This window comes from Mauremys reevesii, linkage group 1 (assembly GCF_016161935.1).
Source record: "Mauremys reevesii isolate NIE-2019 linkage group 1, ASM1616193v1, whole genome shotgun sequence".
NCBI classification, from domain to species: domain Eukaryota; kingdom Metazoa; phylum Chordata; order Testudines; family Geoemydidae; genus Mauremys; species Mauremys reevesii.
This window is the reverse complement of record NC_052623.1, coordinates 9,506,224-9,526,772: the sequence shown is the minus strand read 5'-3', so window position 1 is coordinate 9,526,772 and position 20,549 is coordinate 9,506,224. Positions and strand designations below refer to the sequence as shown.

The window sequence follows — 20,549 nt, the reverse complement described above, 5'->3', positions numbered from 1 at the left end:
TTGCAACAAATCTTGTACAAAATGTGGCATGTAAGATGTCTATGAAAAATTATGATTTGCAGGTTATGGTTGGTAACTTATTAAAAGATAGGAAACAAAGGGTAGGTATAAATTATGAGTTTTCAGAGTGGAGAGAGGTAAATAGTGGTGTCTTCCACGGGTCTTTTCTGGGGTCAGTCCTATTCAACATATTCATAAATGATCAGGGAAAAGGGGAAAACAGTGAGGTGGCAAAATTTGCAGACGATACAAAATTACTAAAGTTAGTTAAGACCCAGACAGACTGTGAAGAGCTACAAAAGGATCTCTCAAAACTGGGTGACTGGGCAACAAAATGGCAGAGGAAATTTAATGTTGATAAATGCAAAGTAATGCACATTGGAAAACATCATCCCAACTATGCATCTAAAATGATGGGATCTAAATTAGTTGTTACCACTCAAGAAAGAGATCTTGGAGTCATTGTGGATAGTTCTCTGAAAACATCCACTCAATATGAAGCAGCAGTCAAAAAAGCAAACAGAATGCTGGGAATAATTAAGAAAGAGATGATGTAAACAAAGTCAGAATGAGCTATACCCTGACATCTGGTGGCGAGCTGTGGAAAAGGACTTCAGGGGCTGATCTCGTTTGCATGGCACATTCACCCTGCCTAGCATGAGGGAATGCTTGCCCAAATGGTCACTTTGGCTGCTATGGGACCCCCCAATCTCTTTGTTATTGGGGCAGGAGTAGTAAAGCATTGTTACCCTGGTTATAGGAATCAAGGATAGTAGAAATGTACTTGGCATTTTATGATGGAGGGACTCGCCCTCACCTAAGTTGCACTTGCTAGGCAAGCCCAGTGAACTGGGGGGGGGGTAGGTTTCTATATTTGGTAGTATAGGCCCCTTCTGTGGGCCTCAAACACTGCATTGACCCCTTTTCTCTCCATGGGGTGATAGAGCTCATTTTGAGTCAGTTTGGAGTCCTATTAGGTGCTGCAGAGCTGGAGTCACTGATTCCTAATTCTAAGCAATAGATCTGCTTTGGGCTAGTGGTTCTGAGTGTACCAGCATTGAGGTGTTCTTCACCCTTCCCCACTACTAACAGTTGAAATCACTAAAGAGCTGTGTTAAGTGGGGGTGGGGCCTGAAGACAAGTTGGTGAGCGGCTGCCAGGGTGGCTGGTGGAGAGTGCAGCGGGTGGTGAAGACTACAGAAGAACCCCACAGAGAGGCGTGGCAATCAGCTGTTGACGTGAGCAGCAGAGCATATAAAATGTCCCCAAACCTTCCCCCACTTCCACCCAGGCTGGCAGGTAATCTCTGCAGAGGAACTTCTGAACTCTGGGGGCTGCACTGACCAAGGACAGAAACTGTGGGTGGGGTGACTGTTGGGTTGCTGGACTTAAGACCCTGAGGGGAAAAGGACACTGTCAAACTTACTTGGGGATGGGTCTTTTGCTCATGGTTTGTGTTATGAATCCTGTTTGTGGTGTTTCCACAACATGATGCCGTATTGTTTCCCTCCGTTAGTAAAAGGCTTTTGCTATACTCAGACTCTGTGCTTGCGAGAGGGGAAGTGGTGCCTCTTAGAGGTACCCTGGGGGTGGTATGTAATTGTTCCAGGTCACTGGGTGGGGGCTTGAGCTGGTTTTGCATTGTGTTATTGAAACGGAACCCCTGGATACTGAACCCGGCCCTTGTTGCTGCCAACTCTGATGGGCAGAAGGGTTACAATAATAAGACAGAAAATATCACATTGACGCTATATAAATCCATGGTACACCCATACACGGAATACAGCATGCAGTTCTGGTTGCCCCATCTCAGAAAAGATATATTAGAATTGGAAAAGGTTCAGAAAAGGGCAACAAAAATGATTAGGGTTATGGAATGCCTTCTGTAGGAGAAGAGATATCGAAAACTAGAAGCAGAGTTGTTAGAATCTCTACAGGAAGGAGCAGGGGTAACTTTAACTGCTTAACGGCTTTTATTTTAGAAAGCTTTTGCTCCTGGGGTAATTAGCCTGCAAATCTTGGAGAGACCATTCAAATTAAGGGCTCATCAAGAAACACTTAACTGACAATGGACCGTGGGAGATGCCCATCTACATTGAATGGACAGTCCTGGAAACATACTGTCAGGGTATAGATAATAATTTCCTGCTGTGTCTAAGCAAAATTATGCATGGACATGTGACTTGCTCATGTGATTCCAAACCCCATGTTTTCATCTGTAATTTTCCACAAGCTGTGCTGAGGGCTTTCTTTGAAACAGTGGGTTTCCTTTCACATGGCAGAAGCTATAAAAGAATATAAAAGGAAACACCTCCAGTTTGCCTCTTTCTTGCTCAAGCCTCTGGAGGATGAACTTATACTAATGGGAGCATTCTAACCAATGGCCTGAGGTCCTTCTAATGATTTGGAAACAACCAGAGACGTATCAAGCCAGCAGCTTATTCCATCACTGCTACAAGCCTGAAATAAGAACTTTGCATTTATTGTACATATTTGAATCCTTTAACCAATTTTAACTCTCATCTTTCTTTCTTTCTTTAAATAAACCTTTAGATTTTAGATACCAAAGGCAGGAGAGGCTCCAGGCACCAGCGTAGCAAGCATGTGCCTGGGGCGGCAAGCCACAGGGGGTGGCCTGCCAGTCACTGAGAGGGCAGCAGTCAGGCAGCCTTCGGTGGCATGCCTGCGGGAGGTCCCCCGGTCTCGCGGCTTTGGCAGCATTTCGGCGGCAGGCACGCCTAAGGTGCGGGACCAGTGGGACCGGCGAACCTCCCACAGAAACACCGTTGAAGGCCGCCTGACTGCTGTGCTTGGGGCAGAAAAAAACCCTGACCAAAGGACTGGCATCAGCATAATTTTTGGGTAAGATCTGAGTTACATATTGACATGGGTATGTGTCTGGTCCTTTGGGATGAGAAGCACCTGTTCTTACATTAAACTGGTTTTAAAGAACCACTCATCTTTCAATCTGCTGTTTTTGATGGGGATATAAGGACTGGGATATCTAAGGAAACTGCTTTTATGACTTTTTGTTAACCAGTGTGGTGAAACAGTAGTTAACTTTCTGCTGCTGCTTTGCTATATCACATGGGAGAATAATCACCAGTTTTGGGGGTCTGTCTGCCCTATTTCTCAGCAGTTTGTCCTGAATTTGGTATTTGTAGTTGTGACCCACAAAAGCACGGTTACATCTACCCCAGGAGCCCAGGCTGCTATGGGGTTTCCAGACTCTCTGTCTTCTCTGGGGATGCAACCTGAGGGGCAGGGACATAGGATGACGCATTCTCTTGTCCCCCGGTCCCCTTCCCAGGGCAGCTGGAGGAACTGGGGCTCATCACAGTGGCTCTGACTCTTTTTTCAGCTCTTTCCATGGCCCAGCTCTGGCTTCTGGCCTGGAGTGGGGGTGGAGACTCGGGTAATGAGGAGGACCTGGGGGTGTAGTCTTGGGCGAAGAGGAGGAGCAGGGGGTGAGGCCTCCAGAGGGAAGAAGTGGGGTACGTGTATCGTCACAGAGTGGTCAGGAAACCTACATCTGTCTCAATTTTTCCCTCTTGAAAAGGGGTTCACCTTACACTGAATGGACTGGGCTGGGATTGGAGCTAGACGTGGCTCTGTGGGGGAGCTGAGGACCAATTTAACCCCTTTGCATTGCTGAGGCAGCACAAAGAGAGTGAACAGAGAGACAATCTATGCCTGAGCCTCTTGCCCGGACTCTTGTGTCAGACCCTCACTCACACATGCAGCTCTGTTGTGTCTCAGAGGGGAATGGACTCAGCAGGTGTGCGGTGTGCAGAGCTATCAACAGGGGTGGAGGAGAGGGCTGCTTAAATGGCTTCTCTTGAGCTTCTTGCATTAATCATGTTTCTGAGATGACTCAGTCACAAGCAACTGGCTGAGGGCGTGGGGGAATGGTGGGTGTCCCTGCCGCTAGAATAGCCCCTTTCCACATCTGGTGCAGCCCCCATGGATCACGCAGAACCCAGAGCACTCAGGAAGGGCCAGGACTGTGACTGCACAACAGCTCTGCAGCATTTTTCATGCTCCCTAAATCTTTAACACGAGCTGGGAGAGTGACAGGTGTAATGGGAAACAACATACACATCCCTTCTCCGTATTGACTGTGTCAACAGGAATTCTGAGATCAGAGCAGCCCAAAACATGGTTCTTTATGGACCAACATCACTGGTACCCTGGCTGTCAACAAACAAACCACTTTATACATAATGCTGTCTCCATGGTCTCCTTCAAACAGTACACAGTGCTCCCTCACCAGCCCCTCTCCCATTATTCCAGGGCTTAGATCCCGCCCAAATATCTCTCTACAGAGTGGAGATCAGAAGCGCATGTCATCTCGGAGCTAAGGTCCAGAATGGAATAGGTGGCCCCTGATTTTCATCTCCAGTGTCACCAGGGCTGGAGCCAGTTGATGAACTGACCCTTCACTTGACAAACACCCTGATTATCCTCGCACAAAGGTGTTTTCTTTTCACGCTGTACACAATTCGGTTCATCAGTGGTGGGAGAAGCAGGGAGATGTAGCCCAGGAGAATCTGAAGCAAGGGAGAAGAGCCCTTCACAAATCTGTGTATCACTGACAAACTGCTTTCTGGTGTGAAGAAGAGCAGGACGGCACAGAGGTGGGAGACGCAGGTGTTCAGGGCCCTCAGGCACTCCTTGTAGGATGCGATGCTCAGCACTGTTTTGAGGATCATCACATAAGAGAGGAAAATGAGCAGCGAGTCCAACCCCATCTGGAAGAGTTTAGTAAACAATCCATAGATGCTGTTGACTGTGATATCTGAACAAGCAATGTTCATGACCTCCTGGTGTAGACAGTAGGAATGGGAGAGGACATTGGCTCAACAGTATCAGAACCGTTTCAGGAGAAAGGGAAGTGGAAGTATTATTGCCATTGCTCTTAGCAAAACCACCAGTCCTATTTTAGCTATTGTCAGCAGGGTTAAGATGGAAGCATATCTCAGCGGGTTCCAGATTGTGATGAAGCGGTCAAAAGCCATCAACAAGGATTCAATGCATTGAAGCAAATGGATGAAGAACAGCTGGGCTAAACAGGCATCGAGTCTGATCTCCCTAGAGTTAAACAAGTATATGCCCAGTATTGTCGGCATGGTGACTATCGATAAGCCAAGGTCTGTGATGGCCAACATGGAAAGGAAAATGTACATGGGCTCATGCAGGCTTCGATCTGTTTTTGCAATTAACAGAATGACTGAATTTCCTAATATTGAAATAACATACGTTATGCAGAAGGGGATAGAGATCCAGAGATGGACATCTTCCTGCCCAGGTATCCCAGTGAGAAGGAACACTGCAGAGTTGAATTTGGTGTCATTGACAGCTGACATAATATACTGGCCAATCTGAAGAGTTCTGAAATTACCTACCTTAAAGAAAGAAAAGGAAAAGAGGAGATTAGATGATATTTGACGAAAAATCACTCTGCTCTCAGTGCAAATCTACAGCTCAAGGTAGAAAAGCAAAAACATAGTCTTGGATGAACGTCACCGATAGGAAGCTAGGAACTGTCAGACTTGTAGTCCATCTAGCCCAGGAACCTATGGCCATGTCCAGATGCTGCAGAGGAAGGTGGAAGAAACCCTGCAATAGACAGCAATGAGATAACCTGCTCCCAGGGAATTTCTCCCTGACATCTACTAGCTAGATGTATTTTGTGGTGTAAATCCGGAAGGTTTAGAGCCCCTAAGAAACTTTTTTTAAAAACTATCCTCCCTACTGTAATTGGATTTTCTGGTTAATCAGTCCCTCTTTGAATCCTGCTAAGCTCTTGGCCCCCGTGATATATTGTGGCTCTGAGTTCTGCAGCATACTTGAGCACTGTATGATTTTAACCTTAGAACATAAAAACATAAGAGTGGCCATACTGGGTCAGACCAAAGTATCCTGTCTTCAACAGTGGCCAATGCCAGGTGCTCCAGAGAAAATGAACAGAACAGGGAATCATCAAGTGATCCATTCCCTAGTGCTCTTTCCCAGCTTCTGGCAAACCAAGGCTAGGGAACACATCCCTGCCCATCCTGGCTAATAGGATGGACCTATCCTCCATGAATGTGTCTAGTTCTTTTTTGAACCCTAACACACCCTTCACATTTTTTTCTGTGCTCCTGACAGTCCAGATTACATGACTGCCTCTTTCCAGGATATGGAATAAATACTTAGGGTCAGGTTCTTAATTCAATACCATTAACATCAACAGTCTCACTCCAGATTTAAATGTGTAAATTCAATCAGAACCAGGCTTTATTAACTTTCTCTTACAAAATCCTCCCGGTGATACACTCTGACCCCCAAGAATACCTCCAAGAGAAGCTGAAGTGTTTTGCCTGGCCAATGTTGATGGATTCCAGAGAGTTCGATCACCCAACAGGATCCTCTACCTCCTCACAGGACGTGCATCCTCTCCCCACGCAACCGTCTGTAGATACATCTCTGCCACGATATAATGAATATAAGTGTTAGAAACAGCTTCTAGTCAGTTACCAGGAGACAGTATCATACAATTGTTCACTGAAGAAAGAGTTAATAACACAAACCCATTGTAAATGGTATGTGGAGTATTTCTGAAGCAAAAGCCATTAAGCAGTAAAGTTACCCCTGCTCCTTCCTGTAGAGATTCTAACAACTCTGCTTCTGGCTTTTGATATAATAAAAAGTTTTGGAATAACATTTACACATCTGTACCTTAGCACACACGTCAACCACAGGCACTGAGCCTATTCGGACCTGCTCTGCAAGCATGGTTGACTCACAATGTGCTGTATCCCAGCGCCCAGTCAGCGGGATTCCACATCATGAGAGGGAAGGCTACGTGGTCAAGGTCTGACAACTGGCACTCAGAGACCAGAGACGGGGAAGAGATGCTGGTATCTCTGTAACTGTGAAGGTTAACTATACGGCAAAAAAGCTGGTGGATTTGTCTAACATACCCTTAAAAATCTCCAGTGATGGCGATTCCACAACCTCCCATAGCAATAACAATCCAAGGGTAATTTTCATGTATGTAGCATTGTGGATTCTCCCTTCCCTGGCCTGCACTCTAGGTTTGTAATTCTTATTCTTATTCTTATTATTCATTTCAGCAAGATGACCCCTGCAACAGCTCTTGGGACCCTCACCCCAAACACCTGCCCTGAGCCCCCTCCTGCACTCCAAACGCCTCATCCTCTGACCCACCCCAGAGCCCACACCTAGGTTGGAGCCCTCACCCTCTCCTGCACCCACCCTCCTGCCTCAACCCCCAGCCCCGTTCCAAACTCTGAACCTCTCTACTTTGTCCCCACCCTGGAGCCTAGGGGAGGATACAAATTCTAACAGCCCTGAGCCCCCAGAAGAGTTAATCTGGCCTTGCTCACATATCACTACGAGCTAAGTTACACAGGCTTTGCTCTGAAGATAGAGAAACAGAAATGATCCAACTTACATTATTTTGACAAGCCAAGGGGCTCATGGGACCAGTGGTGTGGCTAGAACAGGAAAACTGGGTGGGACCAGCTTTCAGGAGCCCCATCTCCCCCTACAGGGGCAGATTAAGGTTTTGTGTGGCCCTGGTTCAACCAGGAAAATTAAGGTTCCCTTTCCATCCGCTCTGCAGCCCCCCTCCTAGGGGGAAATGGGGTCAAGGATGCAGGGGTTTGCATCCCGTGCTCCTGCCAGGGAGTGGGGTCAGGGCACGCGGTCAGGCAGTGGGAGCTTATTCTGCTTCCCTCACCCAGCGATTCTGAGATGCTGGGCTTGCCCCACTGCTACCGCCCAGTGTTATTCCAGTGCCCCGACCCACTCTCTGGTAGCCGGGTGGGGGGAGGGGGCCAATCTCCCATATCCAGATCTCGCTTCATCTCAGGAGTGTCAGGTGGGCCAAACAGAGCAGGGTGACACCATTGGCCCAAATAATCCACTACTGGCCCAAAACCACCCCCACGAGGCACACCCCCATCTGGGGCAAGAGACCTGGGAACCAGGGTTCCGGATCGGCAGGAGAGGGATACAGCTGGGCACCAAACTGGAGTTGGGAGTCCCAGCTGGTGGATTGACCTTGGATTTTAAGTGGGTGGGCCGTGGCCCCTCAGGCCCACCCATGGCTACACCCCTGCTTCGACCCAGCCTTGTTTCCTTGTGTCTCTGAGAGCATCGTCCCATCTGTTTGCCCCATTCTTGTGGAAGCTGAACCCTGTGTGAGCCTGGGCCCTGTCACCATAGTGCTCTGTGCTCAGTGTGTTACAGGGCCAAGGTGTGAAGCTGACCTTTGCCCTCAGACTGCTCTCTGACAGCCAGACCGTTTAATGTGAGGCTCATGTGTCTGTTGCTCCATTGTTTGCAATGGCTGCAAACACCGGTCTGGTGACTGTGCAGAAACTCCTGGCATTCCCGTGACACTCCCACACTCCCCTCCAAAATCCTCCTCTTTATTCCTTGTTCCTCATGGAGAAGGGAAGTGTCCTCCCGTACTGGAAGGATCCAAGGGAAATTTCTCTGTAAGGAGCCTTATGGAATCTCCCTTCCCTTCCCAGCCCTGCACCCTGGGTTTGTAATGAAGGAAAGGGGCTGCCAGAGAGTGATCAGCGCCCATATTATTATTCTATTTTATTTTATTTCAGCAAGATCACAGCTGTGACTGCACAATCATTACTACTCGGCCACCCTTGAGGTAGCCATGCGACTAATCAGAACCATTCAAACAATGATGACAAGCCCGGATTCCAGGAACAGAGCCTGCAGCAGGGCTAGTGCTGCACTCCAATTAGGTAGCATCACCCCATGTCCCCTGTGATTTGGCCTCCTGCAGTTTGCCATTGGCCATAACGGGGGTTAAAGCTGGTGCACACGAAGCCAAGTGGCTGAGGTTCCCTGAGGTCCAAGTGGCCCCCACGGGAATGTGCAAACATGCTTCATAAAGACACTTACCTCCATATCTGAACAGACACTGCCTGCTGCCTGTGCTACCTCTCCGATGACTCCTTGTCCTTTAGGGTGAAAACTTCTGCTGCAAGCGGCTCCCTTTCTAGCAGGAATTAGGTACGTTGGCAGGTTTCACTATCTTTACAATGTGAAGTGAAGCGTAAAGGCTGCAAGCTGTTCAAATTTGAAGATGTTCTGTGCCACCGCAGTGAACTAGTCTGCGCTGTCATAATGACTCTGTAACAGGGGCAGGAGGACAGGCAGCAAGGTGCTTAGTGAGTTATTCAAGTTACACAGAAACATGAGCTTGGAGTGTAAAAAGCATGATGCCCCAAGTCAGGATTTCTCAAGGGGTCCCATTTCTACATGTGCCATGTGCTCTGGGCCCGATCCTGCCAGGGGCTGAGGGAGAGGAGACTCCACGGAATATCAGTGACAAGTTCTCAAATCTACTCAGGTTTATTTGCTCCTGGAAATTTAATCAGCAAATGCATTTTCAAAGCTTTTATTCTTGATTGTGAAGGCAGGATTTCCGAGCTGCATTGCTTTGTGGTAACACGTCTCAGAGGGCATATTTTTGCTCTATAGTTGCTATAGTTACAGGGCTACTGGCATCTCTTCCCCCTCTCTGGTCTCTGAGTGCCAAATGTCAGGCCTTGTAGCCTTCCCGCTCATGGGGTGGAATCCCTCCTTTCTCCCACCCTCAGACTGGGCTCTGGGCTACTGCACACTGTGGGTCAACTGTGCTTCCCGAGCAGGTCCAAGTGGGTTCAGCATCTGTGGTTGACATGTGTGTACTAAGGTACAGATGTGTAAATGTTAGGCCAAAACTATTCATTGTAATACAAATATTGCAAACCAAACTTTCATGCCATGCCTGTATATCGAAATCAAGCAGCAGAGTTGTTGGAATCTCCGCAGGAAGGAGCAGGGGTAAATGTACTGCTTAATGGCTTTGGCTTTAGAAAGTGTTTCAGAAGTTCTCCATATAGTGTTTGCAATGGATTTGTGCTTTAACTCTTTGGTTGGTGGACATTTGTGTGATAATGTCTCCTGGTAACTGACTAGAAGCTGTTGTAACACTTACATTCAGGGTCGTACACTCAATAATTCTACAAGGCTTGTGCAAGACTTTCCAAAAAGTCAGGAGAGACCGGAACTGCTGGTCTGCGTTTCAGAAAAGAGTTTAGCTGATGAGCAGGAAAGGGGAGTGTAAAAGACGTTTTATCTAATCGAACCCCATCACTAATTACATGAACATGGCTGAAGTAACTTGTACACTCAAGTGGATATTAGTGCAATACCATTGTTGGGCGTATTGACCCATTTGTGATGCCAACTCCTCCCCTGCCCAGCTGAAAGAACTGTCACTGTTAACTTGTAATTTTCCAAATATCTACAGACCGTTGCATGGGGAGAGGATGCAGGTCTTGCGGAGATAAAGAGAAGCCTGTAGGATGTTCGAAGTCTCTGCATTCCATCAATGTTGGCCAGGCAAAGCACTTCAGCGTCTCTTGCAGGGTTTCTTCGGGGTCAGAGTGTATCACTGGAAGCATTTGGTAAGGGTGAGTTACAAGAGCCCAGTTCTGATTGAACTTACACATGAAACTCTGACATGAGGCTGTTGATATCACTGTTATTCAGTTAAGGACCTGACCCTAAAAATGTATCCCATAGCTGGAAAGAGGCAGTTGCATAATCTGAATTGTCAGGAGCACACAAAAATAATTCATATAATGAAGCTATAAATCACATTGAAAAATAGCAACAGTGCAGGACAGATAAATACAATGACCATATTCACCATGAGCTTGCCATGTATTTACACACATGGCATGATACAGGAGTCCACACTCAGAAGTGGAGGGCCAGAAAGGGTGTCTGTGTGAAGGGTATAACAGAGTTCAAAAGAGAACTACATAAATTAATGGACGATGGATCACTTGATGATGACCTGTTCTGTTCATTCTCTGTGGGGCACCTGGCATAAGACACTGTCAAAGACAAGATACTGGGTTAGATGCACCTTTCGTCTCACCCAGTATGGCCACTCTTATATTTTTTATGCTGTAAGGTCACAATAGTAAAATCATACAGCGATCAAGTAAGCTGTGGAACTCTCAGCCACAAGATATCAATGGGGCCAAGAGTTTACCAGGATTCAAAGGGGGACTGAATAACCAGAAAATCCAATTAGAGTAGAGGATTATTTTAAAAAAGATTTGGAGTGGCTCTAAACCTTCCTGATTTACACCATAAAATAAGTCTAACTAGTGGGTATAAGGGGGAATCTCCCTGGGAGCAGGTTATCTCATAACTGCCTATTTCAGGGCTTCTTCCACCTTCTTCTGAAGCATCTGGAAATGGCGACTGGTTACTCGGGTAGATGGAGTGCAAGTCTGATCCAATCTGACTAATCAGATCCATGTAAATCCAACACTTTTGCTTATCTACCTTGCGCTCTGGGAGTCTGTAGACTTTCACTGAGAGCAGAATGATTTCTTGCTAAATATCTAATCTCATGTTATTTTTCTTTTAGGACAGACATTTCAGAACTCCTCAGACCTGCCCAGTATATTATGTCAGCTATGAATGATACCAAATTAAAATCTGTAATATTCCTTTTCTCTGGGCTACCAGGTCATGGAGATGCACATCTCTGGATTTCTATCCTCTTGTGCTTCCTATATGGTATTTCAATAGTAGGAAATTCAGTCATTCTGTTCATTATAAAAACAGATCCGAGCCTCCATGAGCCCATGTACAATTTCCTTTCCATGTTGGCTGTCACAGACTTTGGCATATTAATAACCACCATACCTACAATACTGGGCATATACTTGTTTAAGTCTAGGGAGATCAGCCTCGACGCCTGTTTAGCCCAGCTCTTCTTCATCCACTTGCTTCAATACATTGAATCCTCCGTGCTCTTGTTGATGGCCTTTGACCGGTTCATCGCGATCCATAACCCGCTGAGATATGCTTCCATCTTAAACTCAGAGAGGATAGCCAAGATGGGACTGGTGGCTGTGCTAAGAGTGATGGTTCTAGTACTTCCACTTCCTTTTCTCCTGAAACGGTTGCAATACTGTCGAGCCAATGTCCTTTCCCATTCCTACTGTGTGCACCGGGATGTCATGAACATGGCTTGTTCCGATATCACAGTCACCAGCATCTACGGATTGTTTACTAAACTCTTCCAGATGGGGTTGGACTCGCTGCTCATCTTCCTCTCTTATGTGATGATCCTCAAAACAGTACTGAGCATCGCGTCCTTCGAGGAGCGCCTGAGGGCCCTGAACACCTGCGTCTCCCACCTCTGTGCCCTCCTGCTCTTCTACACACCAGAGATCAGCTTGTCTGTGATACACAGAGTCGGGAAGGGCTCTTATCCCTTGCTTCAGACTCTCCTGGGATACATGTCTCTGCTTCTCCCACCACTGATGAACCCAATTGTGTACAGCGTGAAAAGCAAACACCTTCGTGCGAGGATAATCAAGGTGTTTGTGAAGTGAAGGGTCAGTTCAGCACCTCGCTCCAGTCACATGTATTAGGATATAGGTATTCAGGCCTGCCTGTGAAGGCCTATAATTTTTTTTTTATCATTTAGCTAGTTATAGAGGCATAAAATCCATATAAGGGCCTTCTCTCACTGTGACAGTCTGAGGCCCTGTTCTTAGGCTAATGCCTTTGGCCAAGTAACAGAGGCAGCCATAAACTGGGAAGCGAACGGTCACATCCTCCCATTTCAAACCAGTCATATTGAAATCAGGCAATCTGGGGCTGTTAGGAAGGTGATCCGATCTGTCACCTCCAGAGAAAGGGAAGAGCCTAGACGATGTACAAGGAAATTTAGTTTGATAGTTTTCTGTCTGGTAAGAACTCACTTATCAATAGACACGGTTGGGAAACCCTTGTTCTGTCGTTCTAGTTCCCACTTTGCTATTGTTTATTTGCACGGTCTCTGTCTGGTTCTGTGATTGTTTCTGTCTGCTGTATAATTAATTTTGCTGGGTGTAAACTAATTAAGGTGGTGGGATACAATTGGTTAGCTAATTATGTTACAACATGTTAGGATTGGTTAGGCAAATTTCAGTAAAATGATTGGTTAAGGTATAGCTGAGACTGTTACTTCCTGTTTGCCCCTAATTTATATAGTAACTTGGGAGTCAAAAATGAGAAAAAAGGAACTTGGAATTAAGCTGCTGGAAGTTTACCCCAATAAACATCAAATTGTTTGCTCCTTTGGACTGTGGGTGTTGTTGTTCTTTGTTCATGAAAAAAGGACCAGGGAAGTGAGAAAGTGAAGAAAGAAGCTCTCTAACACTGCCTCTCTGTCAAATCCAGTTCACGCTCCCTCTTTTTTCCTCTCCTCCACTCGCAATTCCATGACTTGCTTCTGGGCTTTGATTTCTTTATCTTTCAATTACAGGGCAGCTTTTTGCCTGGCTGCTTCTTCCTCCATGGCCCTCTGGTGGCTGCTTTCTGTCTGGCTTCTTCTGCTTATTATTTCATCTGTAATTAATTCTACCTCTCTCTGGTGCTCTTTCTCCCTCTCTTCTGCCTGTAACCTGCAGAGCTCTAACTTCTCGGTAGCTTCCCTTACACTCATTTTCCCACTTTTCTGTCCCTACTTCCCTTGCCTGAAATAAGAAAACAGAAAATAACAAACTGGTGACCACTTTGACTGTTCTCTAGCCAACACACTTAAAATCAGCACCAGTGTCTCAAAGCGATAAGCTGTTCACATGAATCTGCTTGCTGCACCACAGCGATGGGTTCCCCCACATTCAGTGTGCCACCTGAGGTACTGGGGTTCCACTGAGCCCTCCGGTTCCACCAGCTTTGGCTCCCTCACCCTGTCCTGCCGAGCCAGGCCCTCAAGCCTCCTCCAGCACACACACAGGCAGGGACACACCCAGCTGCAGAAAGACACAGACGCTGAAATCGGTACTGCATGGGAAGGCTTTCATCTAAGGAACTGCCAAGCAATCAAGTGCATGCCCCCTCTGGAGTGTAAACCCCAAATGCTATTGTCCTGTGCTGCGCAGAGAACTGTACAGCACAAGCTAATTGAAATTCCCTCTAACAATATGGGAGATGAAAAACATGGGCCATCTATTCCATCCTGGCCTGTCACTGTTCCTTCTCTGGCTAAATAGCCAAGGGCTATGAAAAAAGCTACAGTCCTGGCCCTTTCTGAGTGCTTTGGGTGCAGAATGACCCATGGGTGCTGCACCAGCTGTGGACAGAGGCTATTCAAGGGGCACAGTCATTCAGTTCTTATTTCAGGCTTGTAGCAGTGATGGAATAAGCTGCTGGCTTGATACGTCTCTGGTTGCTTCCAAAGCATTGGAAAGACCTCAGTCCATTGGTTAGATGCCCCTGTTAGTATAAATTCATAATCCAGAGGCTTAAGCCGGAAAGAAGCAAAATGGAGGTGTTTCTATTTATAGCCTTTTATAGCGTCTGCCATGTGGTGGGAAACCTACTGTTTCTAACACAGCCCTCAGCACAGCTAGTGGGAAATTACAGGAGACAAGCTGGGGTTTGGATCACACGGGCAACTCGAATGTCCATGCATAATTTTGCTTAGTCACAGCAGGAAATCATTGCCAATACCCGGACAGAACATTTCCAGGACAGTCTATCCAGTGCAGATGGGCGTCTCCCATGGTCCATTGTCAGTTAAGTGTTTCTTGATGAGCCCTTAAAATTTGAATAGTCCCTCCAAGATTTGCAGGCTAACTACTTTGTGGGCATTACCCCAGGAGCAAACATTTGAAATCCAGGTATAGAGACAATAGTCCACCTTCAAATACAAAAATGATACATGCATACAGATTGCACAGCCATAACCAGCAAATCATAACCTTTTCAGAGACAATGGGGGGGAGGGATACTTCAGTGGTTTGAGCATTGGCCTGCTAAACCCATGGTTATGAGCTCAATCCTTGAGGGGGCCACTTAGGGATCTAGGACAAAAAATCAGTACTTGGTCCTGCTAGTGAAGGCAGGGTACTGGACTCAATGACTTTTCAAGGTCCCTTCCCATTCTAGGAAATAGGATATCTCTATTATTATTATTTACATCTTACATGTCACATTTTGTAGTTTGTTGCAAATATATAACAGCAGTGGCGAAAGTGATCTATGTGGTCATATTTTGATCAGAGAACATCACATTAACTCTTACCACGACCCAGCTCTGGTGCGGCTGGGAGGCGGAGCCTCAGGGGAAGTTGAGCAGCAGGGGGCAGGGCCTAGTGATAAGAGATGCAAGGGAGGGGCTCATGGGAAAAGGGGTTGCAGCAAGTCTGAAGCAATGCAGACACCAGCAACGGGGATGTTAGGGTGTTCATGAGTAAAGCAGACTGGTCAAGTTGAGCACAGGAGACCTTGGGTGTTGGAAAAGACTGAATAAATGTGACCCCTCAAAGGGAGCTCTTGTTTTAAATATTCCAGGCTGAGAGTAAGGCATTGCAAGGACATTAGTAAGAACAGGGCGCCTGCGGGGCCCCCTCAAGCCCCCAGGGGTCACTCTGCGGTTGCCCTGATCCGCACGGACATGGCCAGAGTGTGCTGTGCAATGGGAAGCTGCTAAAGTCAGGCAGAGGTTAGCCAAGTGCAGAGGCTACTCTAAACTCTGCTGTGGCATGGCACACAGGGTGCTGGAGTCTCAAGCTGGCAGGGAAAGCAGGGGCAGCAGTCTTGGTACATCAGTTGGTAGTTCCCAAGAGGGTTTCTGTGATCCAACTTGTCAAAACTACTTCTTATAACACAAGAACTAGGGGCCACCCAATGAAAGTCATAGGCAGCAGGTTTAAAACAAATAAAAGGAAGTATTTCTTCACACAACACTGTTAACCCGTGGAACTCCTTGCCAGAGGATGTTGTGAAGGCCAAGAGTATAACAGGGTTCAAAAAAGAACTAGATAAGTTCATGGAGGAGAGGTCCCTCAATGGCTATTAGCCACGAGGGGGAGATATGGTGTCCTGAGCCTGTTTCCCAGAAGCTGGGAATGAGTGACAGGGGGCTGCCGTCCCCCGTCCCCCGGCTGGAGCCAGGTCACTGCAAGTGTCAGGAAGCTCCTGCCGCAGCTGCGGGGGGTGTTACCTGTAGCCAAGCACAGAGCCACTTGAACCCCCACCAAACGGGACCTGCCCCCGGTAAGCGCCCTGCACTGCAACCCTCTGTCCCAGCCCTGATCCCGCTTGTGCACCCAACCCCCCAGCCTGCTGCTGAACCCTAAGACCCACCCAGACCCCCACACACCAACCCTGAGTCCTCTCCCACACCAAACCTCCTGCCCAGACCCCGCACTCCCACCCCAACTCCCTGCCCTGAGCCCCCTCCTGCACTCCAAATGTCTCATCCTCAGACCCACCCCAGAGCCCGCACCCACAGTTGGAGCCCTCACCCTCTCCTGCTCCCACCCTCCTGCCTCAACTCTGCACTCTGAACCCCTCATCTTTGTGCCCACCCTTGAGCCTAGGGGGGCCCACAAATTCTAATAGCCCTGGGCCCCCAGAAGAGTAAATCCGGCCCTGCTCACGTATCACTATGAGCTAAGTTAGACAGGCTTTGCTCTGGAGATAGAGAAACAGAAATGATCCAAATTACATTCTTTTAGGAAGCCAAGGGGCTCATGGGACCAGTGATGTGGCTAGAACAGGAAAACTGGGTGGGCCCAGCTTTCAGGAGCCCCAACGCTCCCTTCAGGGCCAGATTAGGGTTTTGTGTGGCCCTGGCTCAACCAGGAAAACTAAGGTTCCTTCTCCATCCTCTCTGCAGCCCCCCTCCTAGGGGGAAATGGAGAGAAGGACGCAGGGGTTTGCATCCCGCGCTCCTGCCGGGGAGTGGGGTCAGGGCACGCGGTCAGGCAGTGGGAGCTTATTCTGCTGTGATGGCACCATCGTTACCACTCAGCCGCCCTCAAGGTAGCCATGTAACTAATCAGAGCCATTCAAACAGTGATGACAAGTCCAGATTCTAGGACTCGAGCCTGCAGCAGGGCTTGCGCTGCAGTCCAATTAGGTAGCATCACCCCATGTCCCCTGTGATTTGGCCTCCTGCAGTTTGCCATTGGCTGTGATGGGGTTAAAGCTGGTGCACACGAAGCCAAGCAGCTGAGATTCCCTGAGGGCCAACTGGCCTCCAAGGAAATATGGAAGCCTATTTCATAAAGACACTTGCCTCCCTATCAGAATAGGTACTGCCTGCTGCCTGTGCTACCTCTCTGATGACTCCATGTCCTTTAGGGTGAAAACCTCTGCTGTCAGCAGCTCCCCTTCTAGCAGGAATTGGGTACATTGGCAGATTTCACTATCTTTACAATGTGAATTGGAGGGTAAAGGCTGCAAGTTGTTCGGATTAGAAGATGTTCTGTGCCAGCACAGGGAACTAGGCTGTGCTGTCAGAGTGACTCTGTAACAAGGGCAGGAGGACAGGCAGCAAGGTGCTTAGTGGGTTATTCATGTTACACAGAAACCTGAGCTTGGAGTGTTAAAACCCAGATGCCTCAAGGGGTCCGATTTCTACAGGTGCCATGTGCTCTGGGCCCGTTCCTGCAAGGGACTCAGTGAAAGGAGACCCCACGGAATGTCAGGGACTAGTTCTCAAATCTACCAGGTTTATTTGTTCCTGGAAATATAATCAGCAAATGATTTTTCAAGGATTTTATTTTCTGGCTTGATTGTGAAGGCAGGAATTCAGAGCTGCATTGCTTTGTGTAAACAGGTCCGAGAGAGCATATTTTTGCTCTATAGTTACTATAGTTACAGGGCTACTGGCATCTCCCCTCTCTGGTCTCCAAGTGCCAAATGTCAGGCCTTGTAGCCTTCCCGCTCATGATGTGGAATTCTGCCATTCTCCCACCCTCAGACTGGGCTCTGGCTACTGCACACTGTGGGTCAACTGTGCTTGCCAAGCAGGTCCTAGTGGGTTCAGCACCTGTGGTTGACATGTGTGTACTAAGGTACAGATGTGTAAATGTTATTCCAAAACTATTCATTGTAATACAAATATTACAAACCAAACCTTCATGCAATGCCTGTATATTGAAAGCCAGCAGCAGAGTTGTTGGAATCTCCGCAGGAAGGAGCAGGGGTAACTTTACTGCTTAATGGCTTTGGCTTTAGAAAGTGTTTCAGAAGTGCTCCACATACTGTTTTCAATGGGTTTGTTCTATTAATTCTTTGTTCAGTGGACATTTGTGTGATACTGTCTTCTGGTAACTGACTAGAAGCTGTTTCTAACACTTACATTCAGGGTTGTGCATTCAATAACTCTGCAAGGCTTGTGCAAGACTTTCCAAAAAGTCATGAGAGACCAGAACCGCTGGCCTGTGTTTCAGCGAAGAGTTTAGCTGAGAAGCAGGAAAGGGGAGTGTAAAAGACGTTTTATCTAATCAACCCCTGTCACCAATTACATGAGCCTGGCTGAAGTAACTTGTACTCTCAAGTGGATATTAGTGCAATACCAGGGTTTGAAATATTGACCCATCTGTGATGCCAACTCCTCCCCTGCCCAGCTGAAAAAACTGTCAGTGTTAACTTGTAATTTTCCAAATATCTACAGACCTTTGCATGGGGAGAGGATGCAGGTCTTGGGGGGATAAAGAGAAGCCTGTAGGATGATCGAAGTCTCTGAATTCTGTCAGCGTTGGCCAGGCAAAGCACTTCAGCTTCTCTTGCAGGGTTTCTTTGGGTCAGAGTATATCACTGGAAGCATTTGGTAAGGGTGAGTTAATAGAGCCTGGTTCTGATCGAATTTACACATGAAACTCTGGTGTGAGGCTGTTGATATCACTGTTATTCAATTAAGGACCTGACCCTAAAAATTTATCCCATATGCTGGAAAAAGGCAGTTGCATAATCGGAACAGTCAGGAGCGCACAAAAAATATTTTATATAATGAAGCCATAAAAGACATTGAAAAATAGCTTCAGTGAAGGACAGCTAAATAAAATGACCACTTTGGCATGATACAAAGGGTCACACTCAGAAGTGCAGGGCCAGAAAGGGTGTCTGTGTGAAGGGTATAACAGAGTTCAAAAGAGAACTACATACATTCATGGATGATGGATCACCAGGCATTGGCCACTGTCGGTAGACAAGATACTGGACTAGATGGACCTTTCTTCTCACCCAGTATGGCCACTCTTATGTTTTTATGCTCTAAGATCACAATGGTAAAATGCAGAACTCACAGACACAAGATATCAATGTGGCCAAGAGCTTAGCAGGATTCAAAGAGGGACTGAGTAACCAGAAAATCCAATTACAGTAGAGAGGATTGTTTTAAAAAAAGGTTTGGAGTGGCTCTAAATCTTCCTGATTTACACTACCAAATCTGTCTAACTAGTGGGTGTCAGGGGGAATCTCCCTGGGAGCAGGTTATCTCATAGCTGCCTATTTCAGGGCTTCTTTCACCTTCTTCTGAAGCATCTGGACTTGGACACTGGTTACTGGGGGAGATGGTCTACAAGTATAATCCAGTCTGACAAATCAGATCCATGTATATCCAACACTATTTTTTTGCTTCTCTACCTTGCGCTCTGGGAGTCTGCAGACTTACACTGAGAGCAGAATGATTTCTTGCTAAATATCATCTAATCTCATCTTATTTTTCTTTTAGGAAGGACATTTCAGAACTCCTCGGACCTGCCCAGTATATTATGTCAGCTATCAATGATACCAAATTAAAATCTGTAATATTCCTTTTCTCTGGGCTACCAGGTCATGGAGATGCACATCTCTGGATTTCTATCCTCTTCTGCTTCATGTATGTTATTTCCATAGTAGGAAATTCAGTCATTCTCTTCATTATAAAAACAGATTCAATCCTCCATGAGCCCATGTACATTTTCCTTTCCATGTTGGCCATCACAGACCTTGGCATATCGATAACGACCATACCGACGATACTGGGCATATATTTATTTAACTCTAGGGAGATCAGCCTCGATGCCTGTTTAGCTCAGCTCTTCTTCATCCACTTGCTTCAATTCATTGAGACCTCTGTGCTGTTGTTGATGGCCTTTGACCGCTACATCGCGATCCATAACCCGCTGAGATACGCTTCCATCTTAAACTCACAGAGAATAGCCAAGATGGGACTGGTGGCTGTGATAAGAGCGATGGCCATAATACTTCCACTTCCCTTTCTCCTGAAACAATTCCGATACTGTCGAGCCAATGTCCTCTCCCATTCCTACTGTGTGCACCGGGAGGTCATGAAGATGGCTTGTTAAGATATCACAGTCACCAGCATCTATGGATTGTTTATTAAACTGTTCCAGATGGGATTGGACGTGCTGCTCATCTTCCTCTCGTATGTGATGATCTTAAAAACAGTGCTGAGTATTGCGTCCTTCGAGGAGCGCCTGAGGGCCCTGAACACCTGCGTCTCCCACCTCTGTGCCCTCCTGCTCTTCTACACACCAGAGATCAGCTTGTCTCTGATACACAGATTTGGGAATAGCTCTTCTCCCTTGCTTCAGATTCTTCTGGGCTACATGTCTCTGCTCCTCCCACCACTGATGAACCCAATTGTGTACAGCGTGAAAAACAATCACCTTCATGAGAGGATAATCAGGGTGTTTGTGAAGTGA

General features: G+C 47.0%; 1 protein-coding gene and 2 pseudogenes across 1 annotated transcript; 2 read left to right on the top strand and 1 right to left on the bottom strand.

The window, feature by feature from the left end:
- Nucleotides 1–4,439: 4,439 nt before the first annotated feature.
- LOC120398859 lies at nt 4,440–5,366 on the bottom strand (annotated as a pseudogene).
- A 6,147-nt stretch (nt 5,367–11,513) lies between these two features.
- On the top strand, nt 11,514–12,449 carry LOC120396001 (olfactory receptor 51G2-like). The gene has a single exon (XM_039520861.1). The coding sequence runs from the start codon at nt 11,514–11,516 to the stop codon at nt 12,447–12,449; it is 936 nt and encodes a 311-aa protein (XP_039376795.1).
- Nucleotides 12,450–19,613: 7,164 nt separating this feature from the next.
- On the top strand, nt 19,614–20,549 carry LOC120397661 (annotated as a pseudogene).